At 50.0% G+C, this 19,521-nt stretch overlaps 11 protein-coding genes across 11 annotated transcripts; 3 read left to right on the forward strand and 8 right to left on the reverse strand.

Annotated features, from left to right (window-relative positions):
• Positions 1-215: 215 nt before the first annotated feature.
• On the reverse strand, positions 216-1,916 carry BO79DRAFT_287715 (C3HC4 finger protein). Its single transcript, XM_025688616.1, has 3 exons — positions 1,668-1,916; positions 465-1,609; positions 216-399 (listed from the first exon to the last, which is right to left on the reverse strand). The coding sequence occupies exons 1-3, from the start codon at positions 1,828-1,830 to the stop codon at positions 379-381; spliced, it is 1,329 nt and encodes a 442-aa protein (XP_025539550.1). The 5' UTR covers positions 1,831-1,916; the 3' UTR covers positions 216-378.
• Positions 1,917-2,100: 184 nt separating this feature from the next.
• Positions 2,101-2,277, reverse strand: BO79DRAFT_125377 (uncharacterized protein; the record flags this gene model as incomplete). Its single annotated transcript, XM_025677957.1, has 1 exon — positions 2,101-2,277. A coding segment is annotated over one exon (177 nt), but the record flags the coding sequence as incomplete, so codon positions are not given.
• Positions 2,278-2,796: 519 nt separating this feature from the next.
• On the reverse strand, positions 2,797-3,361 carry BO79DRAFT_266131 (uncharacterized protein; the record flags this gene model as incomplete). The annotated part of the gene is made up of 1 exon (XM_025686937.1): positions 2,797-3,361. One exon carries the CDS (start codon positions 3,359-3,361, stop codon positions 3,164-3,166), a length of 198 nt encoding a protein of 65 aa, XP_025539552.1. The 3' UTR covers positions 2,797-3,163.
• Positions 3,362-3,850: 489 nt separating this feature from the next.
• On the forward strand, positions 3,851-5,397 carry BO79DRAFT_209207 (putative NUDIX family hydrolase). Its single transcript, XM_025682564.1, has 2 exons — positions 3,851-4,442; positions 4,516-5,397. Exons 1-2 carry the CDS (start codon positions 4,101-4,103, stop codon positions 5,020-5,022), a joined length of 849 nt encoding a protein of 282 aa, XP_025539553.1. The 5' UTR covers positions 3,851-4,100; the 3' UTR covers positions 5,023-5,397.
• Positions 5,099-6,310, reverse strand: BO79DRAFT_195344 (MutT/nudix family protein). The gene is made up of 4 exons (XM_025681129.1): positions 6,137-6,310; positions 5,932-6,024; positions 5,562-5,802; positions 5,099-5,449 (listed from the first exon to the last, which is right to left on the reverse strand). The coding sequence occupies exons 1-4, from the start codon at positions 6,185-6,187 to the stop codon at positions 5,211-5,213; spliced, it is 624 nt and encodes a 207-aa protein (XP_025539554.1). The 5' UTR covers positions 6,188-6,310; the 3' UTR covers positions 5,099-5,210.
• Positions 6,311-6,771: 461 nt separating this feature from the next.
• On the reverse strand, positions 6,772-8,736 carry BO79DRAFT_209209 (dihydroxy-acid dehydratase). The gene is made up of 2 exons (XM_025682565.1): positions 8,621-8,736; positions 6,772-8,552 (listed from the first exon to the last, which is right to left on the reverse strand). Exons 1-2 carry the CDS (start codon positions 8,701-8,703, stop codon positions 6,827-6,829), a joined length of 1,809 nt encoding a protein of 602 aa, XP_025539555.1. The 5' UTR covers positions 8,704-8,736; the 3' UTR covers positions 6,772-6,826.
• A 633-nt stretch (positions 8,737-9,369) lies between these two features.
• On the reverse strand, positions 9,370-11,007 carry BO79DRAFT_287719 (HAD family hydrolase). Its single transcript, XM_025688617.1, has 2 exons — positions 10,531-11,007; positions 9,370-10,465 (listed from the first exon to the last, which is right to left on the reverse strand). The coding sequence occupies exons 1-2, from the start codon at positions 10,537-10,539 to the stop codon at positions 9,740-9,742; spliced, it is 735 nt and encodes a 244-aa protein (XP_025539556.1). The 5' UTR covers positions 10,540-11,007; the 3' UTR covers positions 9,370-9,739.
• Positions 11,008-12,187: 1,180 nt separating this feature from the next.
• Positions 12,188-14,047, forward strand: BO79DRAFT_245578 (initiator tRNA phosphoribosyl transferase family protein; the record flags this gene model as incomplete). The annotated part of the gene is made up of 5 exons (XM_025685478.1): positions 12,188-12,729; positions 12,823-12,857; positions 12,918-13,090; positions 13,151-13,817; positions 13,893-14,047. Exons 1-5 carry the CDS (start codon positions 12,377-12,379, stop codon positions 14,045-14,047), a joined length of 1,383 nt encoding a protein of 460 aa, XP_025539557.1. The 5' UTR covers positions 12,188-12,376.
• A 25-nt stretch (positions 14,048-14,072) lies between these two features.
• Positions 14,073-15,153, reverse strand: BO79DRAFT_287721 (aldo/keto reductase family protein). The gene is made up of 2 exons (XM_025688618.1): positions 14,525-15,153; positions 14,073-14,442 (listed from the first exon to the last, which is right to left on the reverse strand). The coding sequence occupies exons 1-2, from the start codon at positions 15,038-15,040 to the stop codon at positions 14,107-14,109; spliced, it is 852 nt and encodes a 283-aa protein (XP_025539558.1). The 5' UTR covers positions 15,041-15,153; the 3' UTR covers positions 14,073-14,106.
• A 620-nt stretch (positions 15,154-15,773) lies between these two features.
• BO79DRAFT_17821 (uncharacterized protein) lies at positions 15,774-16,118 on the reverse strand. The gene has a single exon (XM_025679969.1). It carries the CDS (start codon positions 16,050-16,052, stop codon positions 15,873-15,875), a length of 180 nt encoding a protein of 59 aa, XP_025539559.1. The 5' UTR covers positions 16,053-16,118; the 3' UTR covers positions 15,774-15,872.
• A 528-nt stretch (positions 16,119-16,646) lies between these two features.
• On the forward strand, positions 16,647-19,495 carry BO79DRAFT_287722 (alpha-actinin, sarcomeric (f-actin cross linking protein)). Its single transcript, XM_025688619.1, has 4 exons — positions 16,647-16,954; positions 17,123-17,189; positions 17,286-18,893; positions 18,956-19,495. Exons 1-4 carry the CDS (start codon positions 16,899-16,901, stop codon positions 19,148-19,150), a joined length of 1,926 nt encoding a protein of 641 aa, XP_025539560.1. The 5' UTR covers positions 16,647-16,898; the 3' UTR covers positions 19,151-19,495.
• The last annotated feature ends 26 nt before the right edge of the window (positions 19,496-19,521 follow it).

Raw genomic sequence — 19,521 nt, forward strand, 5'->3', positions numbered from 1 at the left:
GTTGTGCATGTAGGTATTTTATAAAACTAAAGGATCTAGATCGTGACTCTTTATCGTAAGTACTATCTAGGTAGTACCAAAGTAGTCGTAGTTAATGTGGAGGAAGCATCGTGCATAGCATAGATGATTCACACTGAGTATGGTGAATTTATCAACTCAGTTTTCATTTCTAGATTCTGGACATGAGCTGTATTCTAATGCACTAAAAGAAATCCCAATTTTACTCCAAACCTGAAACTCCCGAGTATGCAAAGCCAGCCACATACTGTGTGTCTCTCAAGCGCACACACCAATAAAGCCAAGGCAGTAAGTAGCAACTAGTACCAACTAACCAGCGATGTGTATCGGTACATTGAAGGTGCCATAGCACTGCATATGTCAAGAAAGGAAGATCCGCATCTGTGACCCCAAGTTAGTGTGAGTAATTTTCAAATTCTCGGGGAGTATTAAATATGGTTCTATACCTTTTGCCTCACAGGCGCTCGGCATATCACACACGGGGGCTGACCCCCAAGCACGCCTCGTTCCAGGACGCTGCTTGGAATCTGGATCTCGGCGCACCATCGACAGAGGACAGCATGACCACAAGGAAGCAGTACCGTATCAACGAGTTGGGTGAAGCAAACCTTGCATTCGAGTGATACTCGCATTTCGTGCGCCTCTTTTGGTTCGGGGCGGCCGTCTTTCGCATTATCAAGACTTGCGGCTGGCTTCGTGGGGTTGGTACCGAGCCCCTGGCGCTGACGGAGCAAGCGCTGGCGCTGCAGCTGCATATGAGCCTCCACGATGGCCTGCGCAGCCTGCTGGTTGTGTGGATGGGCGTGGAAATGTGCTCGCCGAGCAAGCTCTAGCCGTTGCGGAAGAGAGCGCCCATATCTGGGGGTTCCCGCATTCATCGAGCGTGAAGACGGCGTGCCAGTTGCTACAAAGTTGGCCGACGATGACTGGGCAGGCGTTGTAGCTAGTGGAGCACTATAGGCGCCATTGTCATGTTCTTCAAGATAGGGCGGCATATGAGAGAATGGACCAGATGCATGCGAATGTTGTTGAGCTTGCGACTGCTGATGATAACTTGACGACGTTGGCCCTGGAGAAGCAGCAGTATGGGCTGGGTGCTGTGTTCCTTGCTGGGTCCTCGCTGATGGGGGCACGTAACCTCGAGGTCGAAGTGTTGGCGGAACCACTGCAGTGGATGATGTCGAATCGGCGTTGTTCGGTGACGCGTCGTTCGGTGAGATGGCAGATGCTGATTCCGGCGTGGTCGTCATGGACATTGCTGGTCGGGTGTTGCTTGAACGCGGGTCTCGCTGGGGGTAGGCAGGAAGGCCGCTGTGTTGGTTCTGTGGAAGTGAGAGAGTTCGTGTATGAGGGTACGCGAATGAGCGACCTCGATCTCCACCAGGAATATAATCCAGTTGATGACCGATATTGCTCGGCTCCCCGTAGTACTGGTTCGGCGTGTAACGGGGCATTGTTATGACGCCATTGCTCAAGTATGAGAAGTAGGTTCTCGGTGGTGTTTGCTGTGGAGTGAAAGAATCTGTTTGGTTTGAGGCAGCATTGGCTGAGAAGGTGTTTGGAGCCCCAGACAGACTCGCGACCGTAGGGACTGGAAAGCATTCTGTTATTTCACTAGTAAACAACATCACTTGCATCGTTGTACTAACCTTCTTGATGATATGTCGGACGCGGCACGTCAGGAATGATGTCCATTACGTCTTGGGTGTTAGGCTGGGCCAAGGTGGCTGAAGTTGGGGTGTTTTGGAAGTTGGTATCGTTGGGAATCGCCGTGGGAAGCCCTTCAAAAGCAGGCCGACTCGCAGAGTCCATGAGTAATGGTCACCCTGACGCAGGCGTAGGAGTAGTGTTCCCTGGATGTGGTACGCTAATGGCGCATCAGCTAGTAGCTACACGCTTCTAGCTTCTATCAAGCGAGAGTTGTATTCTCACGAATAGGAGGCTCATGAACAGGTACCGATGAAATCGCAATCGACAGCATACAGGGTTTAAAAGGCTGTGACAAACACAAGAAGCGTAAATGGAGATAGTATACTAAGGTGGAGATGTGTAGAAGCGGTTCGCTTCACTAGAGCAGAGTAACTAGGAATAGTGAGTGGTCATCCCAGTGGGTTTCCTGGCAGTGGACCACAACCCAGCAGTGAAAACAGGCAATCGGATTATGCCTCCTTCCGCTGCATCAGACGATATATCCAAAGCCCTATCACTTTCACAGTGACTGGGGGATTCTTGCAGCTTCCTGAAATAAGTATCGGTAACAGTCCACACATATATAGACCATTGATAGGATATGTAGTCGCAATATGTCGAGATGGGCAGAGTGCTTGTCAATGCAGACTGAGAAGTGATGACTGGATAAACATAACCCGCAACTAATAGCTTAATCCAGGCAGGGATAGGGAGTGAATGCATACATGCTGTTTTGAATTTTGCCTTCCTGTGGTCCTACTACCGCCGAATGTCGGTCGGGTCGTTGGGCTGGTTATCGCGTTTATATTATATGCTGAAGGGAAAATCCATGAAAGCGGCACTTTCCAAAGTCGATAGAAGCACCAGCGTCTCCGCAACAATCCTGCCAACAAGAGGCTGTGTCCAGGCTGTTCAATGTTTCGTACTGGCCACCAAATTCAGATTGTGTCTGAGATCATGATCTGAATGAGCCAACGATGTAATGAAGACACCACGGGAGCAAGCGAGCAGGTGTGAGAGAGTAATCGGGGAGAAGCAGGAATCCAAAACAGGAAACCCAAATGGCAGCTGAAGCTTAACGCCGATGGATTCCCGGACTCTCCTTAGTCGGACCAACTCCCAGCCGAGCCTGAATTCTGGGTTCTTGAGTTCCCAGTGAAGTTGAACCAAAACCTCATCGAAACGCAAGAGGCTTGAGGGGAAGGAAGTCAAACAAGAGAAGCTTGGAATCACTGGAAGACCAGGCGCACAGGCAATATGGGAAGCTTTCTAGAACGACAGCAACAACGGATACGAAGGGGTAGAATGAATTATGGAAGGAGTTTCAAGCAGGCTGACAACGAGCAGTAGCACTTCGGGGACCAGATCACCGATCCAATCGGACTGGAAGGCTAGCTGCAGGGTAGATGGTAGTAGTAGGAGAGGAGGAGAGTGAGAGAGACACGGAGAGAAGAGACTACAATATGGAGGACAAGCTTCCGAGAGTCTCACAAGAATAGGGAGAAAAAAAGAGGGAGGAGAGCAAAGGAGAGAAAGAGAAGAAGGAGAGAGAGAGAGAGAGGTTGGATTGGGAGGGTGTCAGTGAGAGGTTGAAGAAAGAGACAGTCAGTGTCACCGTCGGACCCCGCAAGACACGGCGATCCGTTGGATCCATTCCTGGAAAGCAATCGGGGACTGGTCAAGTGATATTTAGAGGAAAGGGAAAAAAGTTAGTTGAGGGATTGGTTGGTTGGTTGGTTGGTTTGAATGGTACTTTGTACCTTGTCGAGACGATTGGCATTAAGGATACTACTACAATGTCTTGGGTTGTTGATCCAATAGCCAGTCAAAGAAGCTGTTCGGACTTGGACTTGGACGAAACAAGAGGCTACTCCGGCGTTCAGTCCCCGACTTTTCCTTTGTTTGACCATCCATCGTCGGAGGTATCCCTAACCGATCAATCGATCAATCGATCCCTCCATCCATTTATCCTTGTCTGTCTTTGGGAGGATCGGAGGAGCCACCGCGTCTAGACTTTGGTCCGATGAGGGCAGTTCGGACACTGCGGAAACAAGCTGCGAAGCCGACGACGTCATGCTCTTCTTCTCCGTCTCTCCCCTGAACAATTTCCCCCTCATGTTCCCTTCAATAATCCATCCCATTAGCTCCAATAGCTTCAATAGCTCCCACGACCACGGTGCTATCACTGAAAGAAGACTCTTAAGATAAGGCTCACGTCTACATCGCTCTTTACATGACTCCAAACCTCTCCGATTAACGTTAAGCGCCCGTCCCTCTTCCTCCGCCCGTTCCACACCTCGGCTCGGTTCATGACGCCCGCCCGGTGGCTATCGGCGTCTGTGCGACATACGCGACCAGCTCTCCTCCTTCGCTGCCTACCTTTGACTCTCACAATGTCCTTCTCCACATTTACCATTCCTCGCAATCTGGACCATAATGGCTCGGCTACTCTACCCGTCTCCTGTCCGGCAGACCTGTCTCGTGAAGATCTGCTGCGATTCCCAGCTTTCCGTATCTGGCTCACCACCTTGCAACACTCCTTGAGTCGCCAGCAACAACCTTCCCACGAGTTCTCCAAAGACCCCTACGTCCTGCGGAAAATTGAAATCCAGAGCGTGGACCGCTTCGGTGGTGGCCGTCTAGGCTTCTTGAAGTTCAAAGCGGAGGTGTCAAATGAGAATGGAGAGACCCTCCCGGGAAGCGTGTTCTTGCGCGGTGGCAGCGTAGGCATGTTGGTAAGCGGGCTACCCTCTCTCTATCGCCTACTGGCAACTGATATAATGCTAACGCTGCTTCTCTGTTTTCTAGCTCATACTTCAACCAGACGATGTGCCTCCATCGGCAGAAGATGAGAAGCGTGCCATTTTAACCATCCAACCTCGTATCCCCGCGGGTTCTCTTGCGTTTCCCGAAATTCCAGCCGGCATGCTCGATGACAGTGGATCGTTCGCTGGTGGTGCAGCAAAGGAGATTCAAGAGGAAACAGGCTTGACAATACCACAGGAGGAGCTAATTGACATGACATCGCTAGCTCTGCAGTCCGTGCCAGAAGAGGGCGAGACGTTGCAAAAGGCAGTATACCCGTCGGCCGGTGGGAGCGACGAGTTTATTCCTTTGTTCTTATGTCAGAAGCGCATGTCGCGCAAGGAAATTGACAGCCTGCAAGGACGACTAACTGGGTTACGACAGCATGGTGAGAAGATCACGTTGAAGGTGGTACCGTTGCGCGATCTATGGAAAGAGGGTCTGCGGGATGGGAAGACCCTTGCCGCGTGGGCTCTATACAAAGGCCTCAAGGAGGAGGGGCTGCTGTAGGCGGATTTCCACATTCCGCAGCTGTTTGTGGGCTCTAATACTGGAAGCAGTAACACTCACACCAATGTAAATATATCGCATTCGACAGTATATCGACTCTAACGGCAGTGTCGTCAGAATACCATAGGATGTGCAGATCCATGGTACGGGACGAAGACGGAGCCAAAGCTGAAACATCTACATACAGCTCAAAGCTTGAATCTCTTCGCAAGTTCGATTCCCTCAGCTATTGTGCCCACCCGAGCATCAATAGCATATCCCTCCCGCTCCAGCTTCTTCATGTCCTCAAATAACGAAGACAAAGGCACAGTGAAGCACTCGATGAACTCATTGTCTTCGAGCTGGGGCTTCGGGTTCTGATTCTCCGGCAACGACATATCCACCCGGACATGCACCATATTGAGGTTGGTATTGCAGAACCCAGGGTCTGTAGACACCGTCAGTCAATACCCCAGACCATCCAAATTGAATCCATGCTCGACAGATACTGTAGCCTAGTCTAATCCGAAGAGGGAAAAAGAAAAGAAAGTAAAACTCACCATTATACATAACACTACTAGTCTGCTCCGCCACACCAACGTAACCCGTCTCCTCCTTAAGCTCCCGCACAGCGCACTCCTCCACCGTCTCATTAGGATCAATCAACCCCGCGGGCACCTCAATGACCACCTTATCGATAGGTGGACGGTACTGCTTCTGCAGGAGAAGTTCTGGTCCGGTTTCCTTGTTGAGGATTGTCACGATTCCAACGCCGTCAATCTCGCAGTTTGCGGGGCGGGTCTTGAAGCAATTAGCAAGCATGCATCGCAGAACTATCACTTCACCCCAGAAAGAAAGAATGCTTCAATTGGAGAACACCGACAGAAACGCCAACAAGAAGAAAGTTGCAGGGAGGAAAGTAAATCATACCTGACGCTCCGCAGACTCCCATGTCCTCTCAACACCGTTAGGATCCGTATACGATGACATGACCAGTCGAGTCCATTTGGCTTCTTTGGGGTCCTATAAGAGAGTATTTCTATCAGTATCAATCCATTCTGCATATATCAATCCCCATATGCAACACTGTAATTAATGGATGGTAAAACACCATTCATATGTAGTATATACATACCAACGGACCCCTCGACAGCAACTTCGACCCGGCGTATTTGGGATCGGACATGTTGCACTTTTACAAACAGAAGGGGTGGAGGGAATAAATTGGTGGTAAGGGTATCGGATGGAGCGGGTCTATGTCTAATGGGTTTATATGGAGAAGGTGTAAAAGGTCAATGATTGTAGAGGTAGGGAGTAAACAACTGGTCTCGGGTGACTGACGTAGCAGGAGGGGAAACTATCAAACTAAGCTGGTCAACTGAGGGGGTCACCAACCGGATTGGGTTAGAGGGCTAGCCCTTATCTTATCGTGTTGGGGAGCTGGGTTTGGATCTGGATTGAGAGGTTGGGGGTTGGGGTATCTGGATTATTTTGAAGAGAGGTTGGGAGGGGTAGGAGGAGGTTACTGGTATATGGGAGAATAGATTGTGTGAAAGTGTAGTGGTTGTAGTGGCAGGCAGGTTTATGTGTGTGTGTGTTGTGGTGGTTGTAGTTGTTTGAGGAGCATCGATGCTGGATGTAGATAGTAGTCATCTGGTTGGACTACTATTGCAGGATGGCAACTTGAAGTAAATTTAGGAGCAGCGTTGGTCGATCATATAAACATTAATACGTATAAGCACAGTAGTTTTCATAGGAAGAATAATATGTCTGGTTCAATATATTCTGCATTGAAGTAGCTACTTGAGGGAAACTAACTTCTAGCTTAGATTGGCCCATCCGTCACGCACCCATGACTCGCGTCGCTCACCAGCTTCGCATACTTGCTTAATGTCCCCTTCTTCGCCCGAGGCGCCGGTGCCGTCCAAGCAACTCTTCTCTTTTCCATCTCTTCCGGGGCAATCAGCAAGTCAACCACTCTTTGCTCCGCATCAATCACGATTCGATCGCCATCCTTCACCAGGGCGATGGGCCCGCCCTCCATAGCCTCAGGCACAACATGCCCGATCAAGAAGCCATGACTACCTCCAGAGAATCTCCCATCAGTGAGGAGCGCAACGTCCTGACCTAATCCGGCACCCATGATGGCTGAGCTGGGCTTGAGCATCTCAGGCATACCGGGACCACCCTTGGGTCCTTCGTATCGAATAATGACGACGGTTTTCTCGCCCTTTTTGATCTCACCTCGTTCGAGGGCCTCGATGAAAGCATCCTCATAGTCGTAGCATTTGGCGATACCTTCAAACCGAAGACCTTCTTTGCCGGTGATCTTGCCAACAGAGCCGCCAGGGGCCAATGACCCACGGAGGATCTGCAAGTGGCCGGTTGGCTTGATAGGATTGCTTAGGGGACGGATGATAGGCTGGTCAGGTGAGAACTCGGGCCATGAGGCTACATTCTCTTTCATGGTTTTGCCAGTGACAGTGATTCCGGAGCCGTCGATAAGGCCTTCCTTGAGCAGGAACTTCAGCAATGCTGGCGTGCCCCCGACCTTGTACAGGTCATGCATGACATACTTGCCGGAAGGCTTCAGGTCAGCCAAGAAAGGTGTCTTGTCTGACACGGCCTGGAAGTCATCGATGGTCAACTTGATCCCAACGGAATCAGCGATGGCGATCAAGTGCAGTACCGCATTGGTGCTGCCGCCAAGAATATTCACGACAATCATGGCATTCTCAAATGCCTGCCGCGTCATGACGTCCTTGGGCCGAATATCCTCCTTCAGCAGATTCTTCACTGTCTGCCCAACATCCTCACACTCTGCCCGCTTACGTGGATCCTCTGCTGGCGTACTGCTACTTCCAGGGACAGTCATACCGAGAGTCTCGATGGCCGTGGCTAAAGTATTGGCAGTATACATCCCCCCACAAGCACCAGCACCAGGGCAAGCGTGTCGGATGATATCGAATCGTTCCTTTTCGTCGATCTCACCAGTGAGATACTGACCATACGACTGAAAGGCGCTGACCAAGTCAAGTGGCTTACCCCCCGCACTGCAGCCGGGCTTAATACTACCACCATACACCATGATACTCGGGCGATTAACCCGGCCCATAGCCATCAACACACCTGGCATGTTCTTATCACAGCCAGGCAACGAGATATTAGCATCGTACCACTGGGCGTTCATGACCGTTTCAATTCCATCGGCAATGATCTCTCGGCTCTGTAAACTGAAACGCATGCCAGATGTGCCCATACTAATGCCATCAGAGGCACCGATGGAGTTGAAGCGCATGGGGACCAGGCCGGCTTTGGCTACCGAGTCACGGACCAGCGACGACAAATCCATCAAGTGCATATTACAGGGGTTCCCTTCAAACCACACTGATGAGATTCCAACCTGTGCCTTGGACATATCTTTCTCCGTCAGACCGGTCGCGTAAAGCATCGCCTGAGATGCACCCTGGGACTTGGGCTGTGTGATCTTAGAGGAGACTTTGTTCAGTGTTTCGTCGGCATAACGGTGTGCGGATGAGGAGAGAAGACGACTGTATTGACATGACACGATTCACCGTTAGCATCATGGGTATTTGTACGAACTGTAGGGTATACAAACGAGGATGATTTTCTTTGTGATGGCATCCGTCGACCAAACGCCAGAGCTCTGGCAGCTCGGGACGGAGTGGTAGACGTGATCATTTTCTAGCCTGTAAAACACACCAGAAAGGATATATGACTTGCTGCTCTTTCAGAGAATAGAACTGAGCCAGACGAAGCTGCAGGTCAGGTTATATAGTCTCAGGGGCCTTCAAAATCACTGGCCAAGAGTGGCCATCAGTCAAGTGAGTCATTATACCCCTGTAATATCTGAAATATCGGCCATTACTTGCTTAGCCCATGTAGCCAGGTAGCACAGAGCTATTACAAAGTAGAAACAGCGGACTTGCGAAGAATTATGGTCATTGGAGGGAGAAGGACAGGAACCACCTTGTTCTACTCCGCAATGGTCGAAGGATCAAATGGTTGCATGGGCGCATCTCCAATCAAGACGCAGATAATGCAGCCGATTATCCGAATGCCAGACACTCATGTATGTCCGGCAAAAAATAAGCAGGGTATGAGTCTGGGGATAAGCAATAAAGTGATGGTCGAGGTCGTCTATAGATCCTTTGAGGCGATCCAGGCCCACCCGGCCGGAGTCGAGTCGCAGCTCCCCGGGTGGATACTCATCCCTGCGATCACTCATAACAGTTCCGTAGGTTGCTACTATGAACTGTGTTTACGTTGGGGTGCTTGAGTTTTGAGAATATACTCTGAAATAGGATTTCTACCAATGTTGTTTTACTTGAAGGAATACAGTAATAGATAAGCTCTATTTCATTGTGCAGGCAGCAGGCGCCCAGAGAAGTACCTAAATCCATGATTACCTCTCTATTAAAGACATTGAGTAACAATGTAGATATCCCGGTCTTGAAGCGACTTATGCAGATGATACAGATAAGCCACATGGGTTATCAGACGACAGCTCCCCAACAAGGTGAGTGATTGTGTTCTGCGCGATGGACTAAGGTAACAAAGTCGGTCGTGTAGAGGACCTGAGGCATAGACGTCTGAGATGTCACCATGTGAATAGAAGGAAGTGACCCAAAACCCCGGAACGGCCAGCGCGCTTGCTATCGTAACTTCGTGCTCATAATCGTAACTGGCGTACAAAACGGCCCCATCTGCTAGAGATTCAGGACTCCTCGATTTCTCGGAGACATTTCTGGAATTCGCTCCAATCCTTCATGATAACCTTGGCACCCAGCCCTTGCAAAAGTTGGGACATTTCCAACTGCTTAGCGTCACCGTGGTAGCTTCCAACATAACCAATGACTGGGATTCCAGCACGAATGGCACTAAGTGCACCAGACTTGCTGTCCTCGACAGCGACCACCTCTTCAGGCTTCTTCTTGCGCACTTCGAGGGCATGGATGTAGATAGCCGGATCCGGCTTCGAAGTTGGCTTGGGAAGAGAGGTGGCTGCGCTGAACACGGCATCTTTGTCGAAATACTTGTCCTGTCCGACCTTCGTGATCGAAGCACGGACACGGCGCAAAGCAGACGAAGAGACCACTGCTAGACCATACTTCTTGGACTTGAGAAGCTCGTCAAGTTCAGCGTTAACACCCACGCATGGCTGAGCTTTGTCAGTCAGCTTAGCGATGACCTTGTCCTCCTCCTTCTTCACGTATTCCTCGAGTTCCTCCTGTGACAACTCGAACTTGTACTTGGCCTGGAGGGAGACCATCATTCCTCGAAAGTTCTGACCCACAAAATCTTGGATAAGCTGCTCTCCCGTGTAGCGATCCGAGATGCCCTGCTTTTCCAAAATTTCATTGGCGAGATCGGCACACGCCTCGAAGGCCAGCTCTTCCGAGAGGACGAGGGTGTTGTCACAGTCGAAGAAGATCTCAGTAATCTACAATGAAGGTTCGTAAGCACATTATGTTCATGCCAACATCGCATGAAGAATTGATAGCTTACCTGCGGCATGATGTATGCAAGTCTAGTAGATCTTTTCTGAATTGAGATCAAGAATGTTGCACAGCAATGGCAGTAGAGGAACGTTTATGGAACGAAGCGAGATAGAAGCCGGGGTGGGGATCGATGTAAGGTGGAAGAGGATATGACAGGAAAGGGGACCGTTGTCTTTTTCTAATTTGTAGAGGAAGGAAGGACACGAAAGGTCTGTGGGTAAGTTGTCTGAGAAAAGTGACAGAAGAAGAGGGGCAGAGACGAGGGCATTCACTTTGTTTAAGTAGTATTCAAAGGGACCAATACAAAGGAAGCCAGCGGGTGAAAGGGGTACCTAGTAGTTATGGGGGACTCAGCCACGGAATGAGTAGGCTTGAACCCACTGCCCGTAATAGAGATCCAGTAGAACCGAAGAATGACTAGAAACCCCCGAGGGAATCCCCAATTCCTGTTGTACACAGTCCCGGTATCCAAGGTAGGAGCGGGGTGCCGGCCTTGACTTCCCTGAGATCATACATTTGAAAAAACACCCATGACGTTATCAAAAGGCCGAATTCTAGTACTAGTGAAAGATGCTAAACCGATTCAGGCAAGCACCCGCTGCCATTCGTCGTTCGAATCGTGCTCGGATGCCCCTCTTCCTTTCCTGTTGAGGCATAGCGGTATCACCCCATGGAAAGGCACCGAATCCTCTCTGCCCATTCTTGTCGCCTTCAATTTCCGGTTCCTTTTCTGTCGACGCCTCAAAAGCCCAATGATGAAGCGCAGAGCCAATCGATAGGATTCCATGGCATGTTTATCGACATCCCATGTGCTGGGGGCGCCATATTGCAGATGTGGAACCGTTTTGTTCCTCTACTTTCTTTGCTATTCACAACGATTCTTTCCCCTGTCAAGTAGGCAAGATGTATCGGCAGAAGTGAGAGAGTTTTGTGCTCCATACCGTTTGTTACCAAACTTCACTTACTACCCAGTACCGTATCATGCTAGGTAACCTTTCATACCCGTCAGTCACCGGGTGTGCTCATGCGAGGGGGGTATACTCGGTTACAAGTCTTCCTTAGAATAATGCCTGGAACCTCGTCCGTTGACTTTGTACATCTCCCGGAGCACAGTAATCCATTCAGCTACTGCTAGGCCAGTTTGTTTCCTGCCTGGACTGAGCAATAATACGTCGCCAAGGATCGGACCACGCATAATTCTCTGTACGCCAGGGCATTACCCGGGTTACCCTCAATAATACTAAGCTGTAGTAAGATAGAGACCCCATGCGGTCGGATGAAACCGTGCCATGAGGGAATTTTCGTATACTAATGCAACTGTTCAAGCCAGTTGTTGCGAAGACGGGACGATGAAATTCGAATACAATACTCGAGAGTGCTCGGGCTTCATCCGTCATGAGTAAGATATCTACTATCAATGACTGCAGCTAGTTAGAAAAACTCCGAAACTATAGCCGACAAGACATAGTATTGTTTACTACCACATGTTCCTGGAATCATCCTCCTAAGCATGTAAGTAGTCCCCCCCCCCTGTAGGTACCATCGATGGCTGTGCTCCACCCCGCGTGAGGATGGCGTTCGACTTGTCGGCACCGGCCTTAAATGTGGGCCGATCGTTGGCCGGCGAGGAAATTCTAATGGCGCTTGCATTAGAGCCCCTCATTATTATCGAGCGCATTTGATCCCATTATTTTCATTACCACTGGGGAAGTCAAAGCCTAGTGTGATATTGTTTCCTGCTTCCCGAGGCATACTGTAACCAGATTCGTGAATTTCACGTACCAGTGTCTGATTCCACTGCGAATACGACCCGACAGCTGGCCCTCAAGCCAATACAAAGCACTCCGGGCAACATGGGATCTGCTTCTGGTTCCGATCCCTACCCCGTGTCTATTTCGTCCCTTCACTTCCCCTCCGCAGAGCAACAATCGATTTCTCAGACGCTATCTGCATTACGACGATCAGCTCTCTCCGTCACCAACCGCCTGCGTTCCATCGAGGCCGACGCGGCCTTTGTCCGTGAGGTTGCAGCCCATTACGACCTTCCTCTCATCGCCAACGAAAGATGCGGGAGCTGGTACATCCCGCCTGAAGTCAAGTCTGGCAGTGCGTACTTCAAGAGTACAGATGGTCACACGGGCCAGTGGGATTTCAGCTTTCGCAGACTAAACTTGCAGCTTCTACCAATTGCCAGGGAACATGGAGGGTCAGTGATCCTGTCATCCATCTTTTCCTGCCATCCCTGCTGATCGTTCTGCTTCGGGCTAACTGAATGGCTGACCCTTATTCGTTGATACAGTTGCATTATCGTGGATTCCACGCGCCGGGGCAAATGTAAGTAACCAGTTACCCCCTCAATGTCATTCGTGCACCGATTAACGAGGTATGCGCCAGTGATGCCTGATGCGCTGTCTAAAACTGTTCCAATCTGGTGTGCCGTCATCAACAGGGCGCTATTTCCATCTGACACTGCATATCACGCGGTGAACTTTCCGCCAAATTATTTGGGCGCCTCTGAAGAGTCCCAGATTGAGCGGAGGATTGACGGCTTCGTCAAATCCCTCGAGGTAACTCATTTTCTGCTGTGAAATGACCCATAACTCCCATGTGTGCTGATAGGCTGCTAGGACCTGAAACTCGATCTGGGTGAACTCAAGCAGCAACTTGGAAAGCCTATTCGGGTAGCATGGGCCAACCGAGCCTATTTTCATCCGACAGATCTGCATAAAGGGGATGACTATCGCCTGTTTGTTCTCTGTTCCGCATCGAAAAGGGTCCATGGCGCAGAAATGTCTGAAGGCGGCTATATCCAAGGAGCAGGAGATGACAGCGAGAGTTGGGCCTATGGGCTAACGCCTCCTGTCTTTTGGGCTACTAAAGCGACCCTGTTCCAGCACTCGGAAGAAGATCTCCCGACCGTAATCGAACAGCTGGTTGAGGATCACAGTAAAAAGAATGTTGATCAGAGAGCGATACGCATTGCGCCAACACGAAACTTATATCTCAGTCAAACACACCCTCAACTGAACAACGGCAGCATGTTTGATCTGGTCATAGATTGTAATGCGAGCGCAGAAGGGGCAGAAGATAATGCGAATCGCCTGAATCTCGGTTGCGGATCTTCTAAGCTTGGAAGCCGTGACCTGCGCAAACACCTGGACAAGGTCCAGGACTTCGTCAAGTCCCGTATGAGCGCAGACCCATCACGGTCATTGCTGGTGACATGTGAGACGGGCAAGGATCTTTCGGTTGGTGCTCTACTTGCAATATTGTGTCTGTTCTATAACAAGGAAGGTAAGTCTCTCGTCGATCTGTCAACCCGTCTTGTCTATTCTATAAGGTGTCTCTACAGTACTAATAATACACTAGGCGAGTTCACTGCTATTCCCACCAACCAACTGATCGGCAAGCAGTTCATTCGTCAGCGGCTCGCTTGGATCACATCCTCCAAACATGATGTGAATCCCTCGCGGTCTACGCTTCAATCGATCAATGCCTTCCTCATGCAACGCCCAGATTACTAATACCTGGAAGAAAAAAATTACCTGAAAATCACAATTAATTATGTCTATAAATGGACGAACTACTCGTTCTCGACGGCCTCGACAATAGCGCCACTGCTTCCCTGGTCAAGAGCATTAAGCACCGCCATGTCCTCCTCGCTGATGTCGAAATCAAACACATCAGCGTTAGCCGCAATCCGGTCTGGGTTGTCGGTTTTAGGAAGTGGAACCCATTCCTTCTGCAGCGCGTAGCGTATCAGGACCTGCTGGGTCGTCTTGTTGTATTTCTTGGCCAAGTCCACGAGTGTAGGATCATTCGCTTTATAGTTTCGCACAATGGGGGCATAAGACTCGACAACGATTCCGTTCTTCTTGCAGTATGCATCGATCACACGTTGTTGGCACCAAGGATGGAGCTGTGCGATTCAATGAGTCAGTCGGATTCTCTTTCTATTGCACCGCAGCGACCAAACAGGAAGAAAAGTATAGGGTACTAACCTCGATCTGATTAACATGGGGCGGCCAGACTTTCGCATATTCCTTCATCTCTTCAATGTGCTTCACTCCAAAGTTACTGACACCGATACTCTTAGCCTTGCCCTCCTCCAGCAGCCTCTCCAGGGCCTGCCATAAGTGCTTGCGACCCGACGAGCCAGACTTGGAGCTATGAATCAGGAACAGATCAACGTATCCGTCCGGGCCACCGATCTTCTCGACACTAGCCAGCAGTCTCTCATAGGTTGCCTCGGGCGAGCCCGCTGGGCTGAGGATTTTGGTGGTCACGAAAATTTCATTGCGGGACAGGCCAGAGGAACGGATGGCGTCGCCAACCTCTTTCTCATTTGCGTAGAACTGAGCGGTATCAATGTGTCGGTAGCCGACTTCGAGGGCCTTGAGGCAGGACTGCACGCATTGTGCGGAAGGTGACCGATAGACGCCGAAGCCGAGGCGGGGTATTTTGACGGCGGAATTTGGCAGTGGTACCTCGTCCGCAAAGGAGTAGTTGGCCGGCATTGTGAAACAAAAGAATCGAAATGGCAAAGCGAAACAGGCTTAGGGAATCTGAGATGTTCGGTATGAACAGGCGCAAGGTAATCAGTAGTCACGGAGTGAACCCGGAGAATGACTGACGGAGAGAGGGGAAGCCGATTAAGTTGAGCTGGATGTTTCGCGCGCGGGCCCCATCACGCCTCGGCGAATCCGATGATATCATCAGCCCACCCCTTTGCCGCTTGTGTCTCCGGCCTCATCTGTTTTGATCTTCGTATACTAATAAGTATAGCAGGAACTACATACTGTGATGGATGCAGCATACTTGGATGAATTGAGACAATTACATCAATTCTCACTCTGGCGAGACATTCGGTCTTTGCGCCCCCGCACGCATAGGGAGCTTGTTGTTCAAGCTGGAAAGATGGCTAAAATTATGGGGCAACTGGTATCCTCGCCCTTGCATCGGGAAAGGTAAAATGCAGGTTTCTACCACGGTACTTTCTCGCGTGTGCCCTCCATGTTTATCCCGGCATTTTGAGACCTGTTTTACTGGGGTTGTCTTCGTACAACCATACAGCCAGCAAAACATGTGCCCCCGAATCGTGGATCGTGGATATGCCTCCGGCAGATGCAGACGAACTAGACATCCATCCATAGCCGTCAATGATCACGCCTTCAGGTTGGGCGACAACATGAGAAACTAGTAACCCCTCAATCGTCTTGCAGTTCCATCGACATTGGTGGATTGAAGTCAGGTTGGTGGGTCACTCAAGAATTTGATCAGCGTCGCTTCGGAAAATTGAACATGGATCATCCTCCAGAGCCGTGCTATTCATAGTTATCGCAAGAAAGTCTACGAGTCAGACAGCACTGAAGCCCGTCTCACCTGCTTATCCCCTGGTTGGGCAATCCTTTCTTTGGAACCATTGAAGCAGGACTGAAAGAAGATAAACGCCTGCAGAGTAATAGTGGATGGATGCCCATGCAGGAAAATTTGAGTGCTACGGTGCTTCTCTCGACTCTGAATGGTCATTAAGCGCCATCCTTCCCCTGAACTACTACTAGTACTATTAGGACTGTACTATAAACAGAAACCGGGTCAACAATTGATATGAAAGAATTCTCTCAACGGGATTTGGACGGACATAAATCGACGCTAGATGATAATTCTTGGGCAAGCAATGCGAGAGAATGGGGCGAATTTACTTTTAGAAATTCTCCGATGATAGAAGACTGCGTGGCTGAAGAATGGAGAATGGATGATGAATGAATGAATGAATGAAATGAACGACTGGACGGGGGGGGGGGATGGGATCTGAACCTACCGGCAGCAGCCGACCGGGCAGGACCAGCGGCGGTTGCTGTGGGGGTGGAAGTTTGTTGACAGGCCCTTTTCCACTGCACGGGAGGGACAGAGACAGAGAGGGAGTGAGTGAGAGCCCCTTTAAAAGCAATGAATGGGGCCTACTTTTCAAGTGCTTAACTGTACTAAGGCAAGGCTACTAACTAGTAGTCTCCCTCACGCTCCAGGCTCCAACTAGCAAATTAATCAACTAAATTTCCTAGTTTCCTACTCGATGATTATTCATTCTGCTTAGTTCTTTCTTTCAACTCTGCGCCCAACCGCCGACTATCTATCTAGGCGATTCGATCTCTTTGAAACCGGCGAATCGCAGCCCACCCCTTCCCACTCGTTCTAGTCACCTCCGTCCTGAAGATCCTGCCTTTTCTATTCAAGTCCGGTCTCCGTCGGCTCCATCCATTAACTCACTGGATACCAGCCTCCAGATAGACAGCAAACGCTCCCTCAGTCCGTGCTTCAATCGCCCAATTTCTCCCCGCCCGCCCTGGATGTTCTCAACCACCCTCGCCATCCATCATGTTGACAGTTGAAAAGCAGTGGATTAATGTGCAACAGAAGACCTTCACCAAATGGTTGGTTCCCTTTCTCATTCTACCCTAATTGCATGCTGGGGAAGAGGCCTTCTCCAAATTACCCCTCTTGCCCTCACATGCCCCGAAATATTTTTTTCGCTGTTTCTTTGTTTTCCCTCTTTATGCACTCTCCCGAAATTGAGTAAGCTGACCCTGGTTTGTCTGCAGGCTCAATGACAAGCTGAAGGTGCGGAAGATCTTCATCGATGACCTCGTGGTCGACCTTTCCGATGGTGTAAGTACACCCCTGCTTTCGTCCTTGTTGGGGCGCCAACCCCTGCGCCGAACTGAGGGAAGCTCCGGTTGCTAATGATTCTTATCGGAACTTCAGGTTATCCTTATTCATCTACTCGAGATCCTGGGTGGAGAGTCACTTGGTCGATATGCCTCGAAGCCTAAGTTGCGGGTACAGAAATTCGAAAATGTCAACAAGAGTCTCGATTTCATCAAGGGAAGGCGGATCCCGATGACGAACATTGGAGCAGAGGATGTTGTGGATGGAAATCGGAAGATCATTCTGGGCTTGATATGGACACTCATTCTGCGATTCACAATCAGCGACATCAACGCGGAGGGAATGACCGCGAAGGCGGGTCTCCTTCTGTGGTGTCAACGGAAGACTGCTTGTTACGAAGGAGTAGAAGTCCGGGACTTCTCCACTAGCTGGAATGATGGTCTGGCCTTCTGTGCCCTTCTGGATATCCATCGTCCAGACCTGATTGACTTCGATGCTCTGGACAAGAAGGACCACCGGGGTAACATGAAACTCGCCTTCGACATCGCAGCTAACGAAATAGGCATCCCTGACTTGCTCGATGTCGACGATGTTTGCGATCAAGCAAGACCTGATGAGAAGTCACTGATGACATACATCGCTTATTGGTTCCATGCATTCTCGCAGCTGGAGCGTGTCGAGAATGCCGGACGTCGGGTGGAGAAATTCATCAACAACATGCATGGTGCATGGGAGATGCAGAACTCCTACGAGCGGAGAATGAGGGAACTATTGCGCGTTATCAGAGTGCAACGTGAGGCATGGAAGAACTCATCCTTTGAAGGTACATACAAGGACGCGAAAGAGCAAGCCCACCAGTTCTCCTTGTATAAAAGAAACCAGAAGCGCCAGTGGGTGGCAGAAAAGTCGGATCTCGCAGCCCTGCTCGGTAACATCAAGACCAAACTCAGCACATACCGATTGCGCCCTTACCAACCGCCAAAGGAACTAAGTCTGGAGGTTTGCGATGAGGAGTGGGAGGGCTTGACTCGTGACGAGCACGAACGTAGCCAGCTTATTAACGAGACCATTCGGGATATCAAGAATGCCCTCCGCCGATCGTTTGCGGACAAAGCCAACGATTTTGCGCTAACGTTAAAGACCCTGTCTCTGGCAATATCTGGTCTCGATGGTGATGTAGAAGACCAATTAGCACATGTCAAGAGACTCAATGACAACCTCCCTCCCCTCGATGCGTTCTTAGATACCATTGCGGCTCTGGACGAGCAATGTGCGGAGGCGAATATTGAGGAAAACGACTACACCACATATACTTTAGATGAACTCTCTTACGAGTTGAGCTTGGTCAAGTCTAGCATCTCCAAAAAGCTGGCATTCCTTGACAATCAACTCGTGGCTCGGAACATGACCAACCTGACACCAATCCAACTGGAGGAATTTGAGTCTGTCTTCAGGCATTTCGATCGCGACGCTTCCAATACCCTTCATGAGCTTGAATTTTCGGCAGCCCTCGCAAGTCTTGGCCTTGTATATGATGAAGAGGAGATGCATGACGTCTATGTGGAAACATGTGGACCAGCCCGACTTGCGCAAAATGCCGGTGTCAGCTTTGAGCAGTTCATCCGTTTCATGGTCAGCGTTACTGAGGATCAAAACACGGCCGAGCAAGTCTACCAGAGTTTCCGCGAGGTTGCGGATGGCAAGGTATGTACCCCGTCAGAATTGCAAAGTGTTGCGTTTCATTCAAAATCTGACTTTTGTAATAGCCTTATGTCACGGAGCTCGACCTTCGACACTCCCTCATTCCCGACGAGGTAATCGAACATCTAGTCCAGACTATGCCGCCACACAACGGACCGGATCTTCAAGAAGACAGAGACCTTCCCAAGTATGACTACATCAGCTTCATGGAGAAGATGATAGAGCATAACAACAGCGACCCTGTGAATGGTGGGGATTGATGGGCTAGTACGTTTGCATTGCACTGCCGGAGTTTTGTTTGCTTTCTGATTCGGTCCTCTTCCTCTTTTCATTTGCTTGTCACCTTTCTGAAGAGTCTTGCTGGAGGTTGCTTTTGGTGTTTTCTGGAGCAAAAAGGGAGGGTTGTGTCTTCGGTGAGCTTTCGACCATGCATACAGGACTATGAGCCGAGGCGTCGTTTCTCTTCCTTTTTGCATTACAGCCATGAGTTTCTCCTTGTCTGCGCCTCTCTTCCTGCCATTGGGCTCTCGACGGTTCTGAGCGGGCACGCTTAGCTTCTGGGGAAGAAGTAGTTTACATATACACACGTTCCCAACAAAGCACTCATTCCAATATGATGACAACTGTCCCC

Source organism: Aspergillus costaricaensis, assembly GCF_003184835.1.
Source record: "Aspergillus costaricaensis CBS 115574 unplaced genomic scaffold BO79scaffold_16, whole genome shotgun sequence".
NCBI lineage: Eukaryota > Fungi > Ascomycota > Eurotiomycetes > Eurotiales > Aspergillaceae > Aspergillus > Aspergillus costaricensis.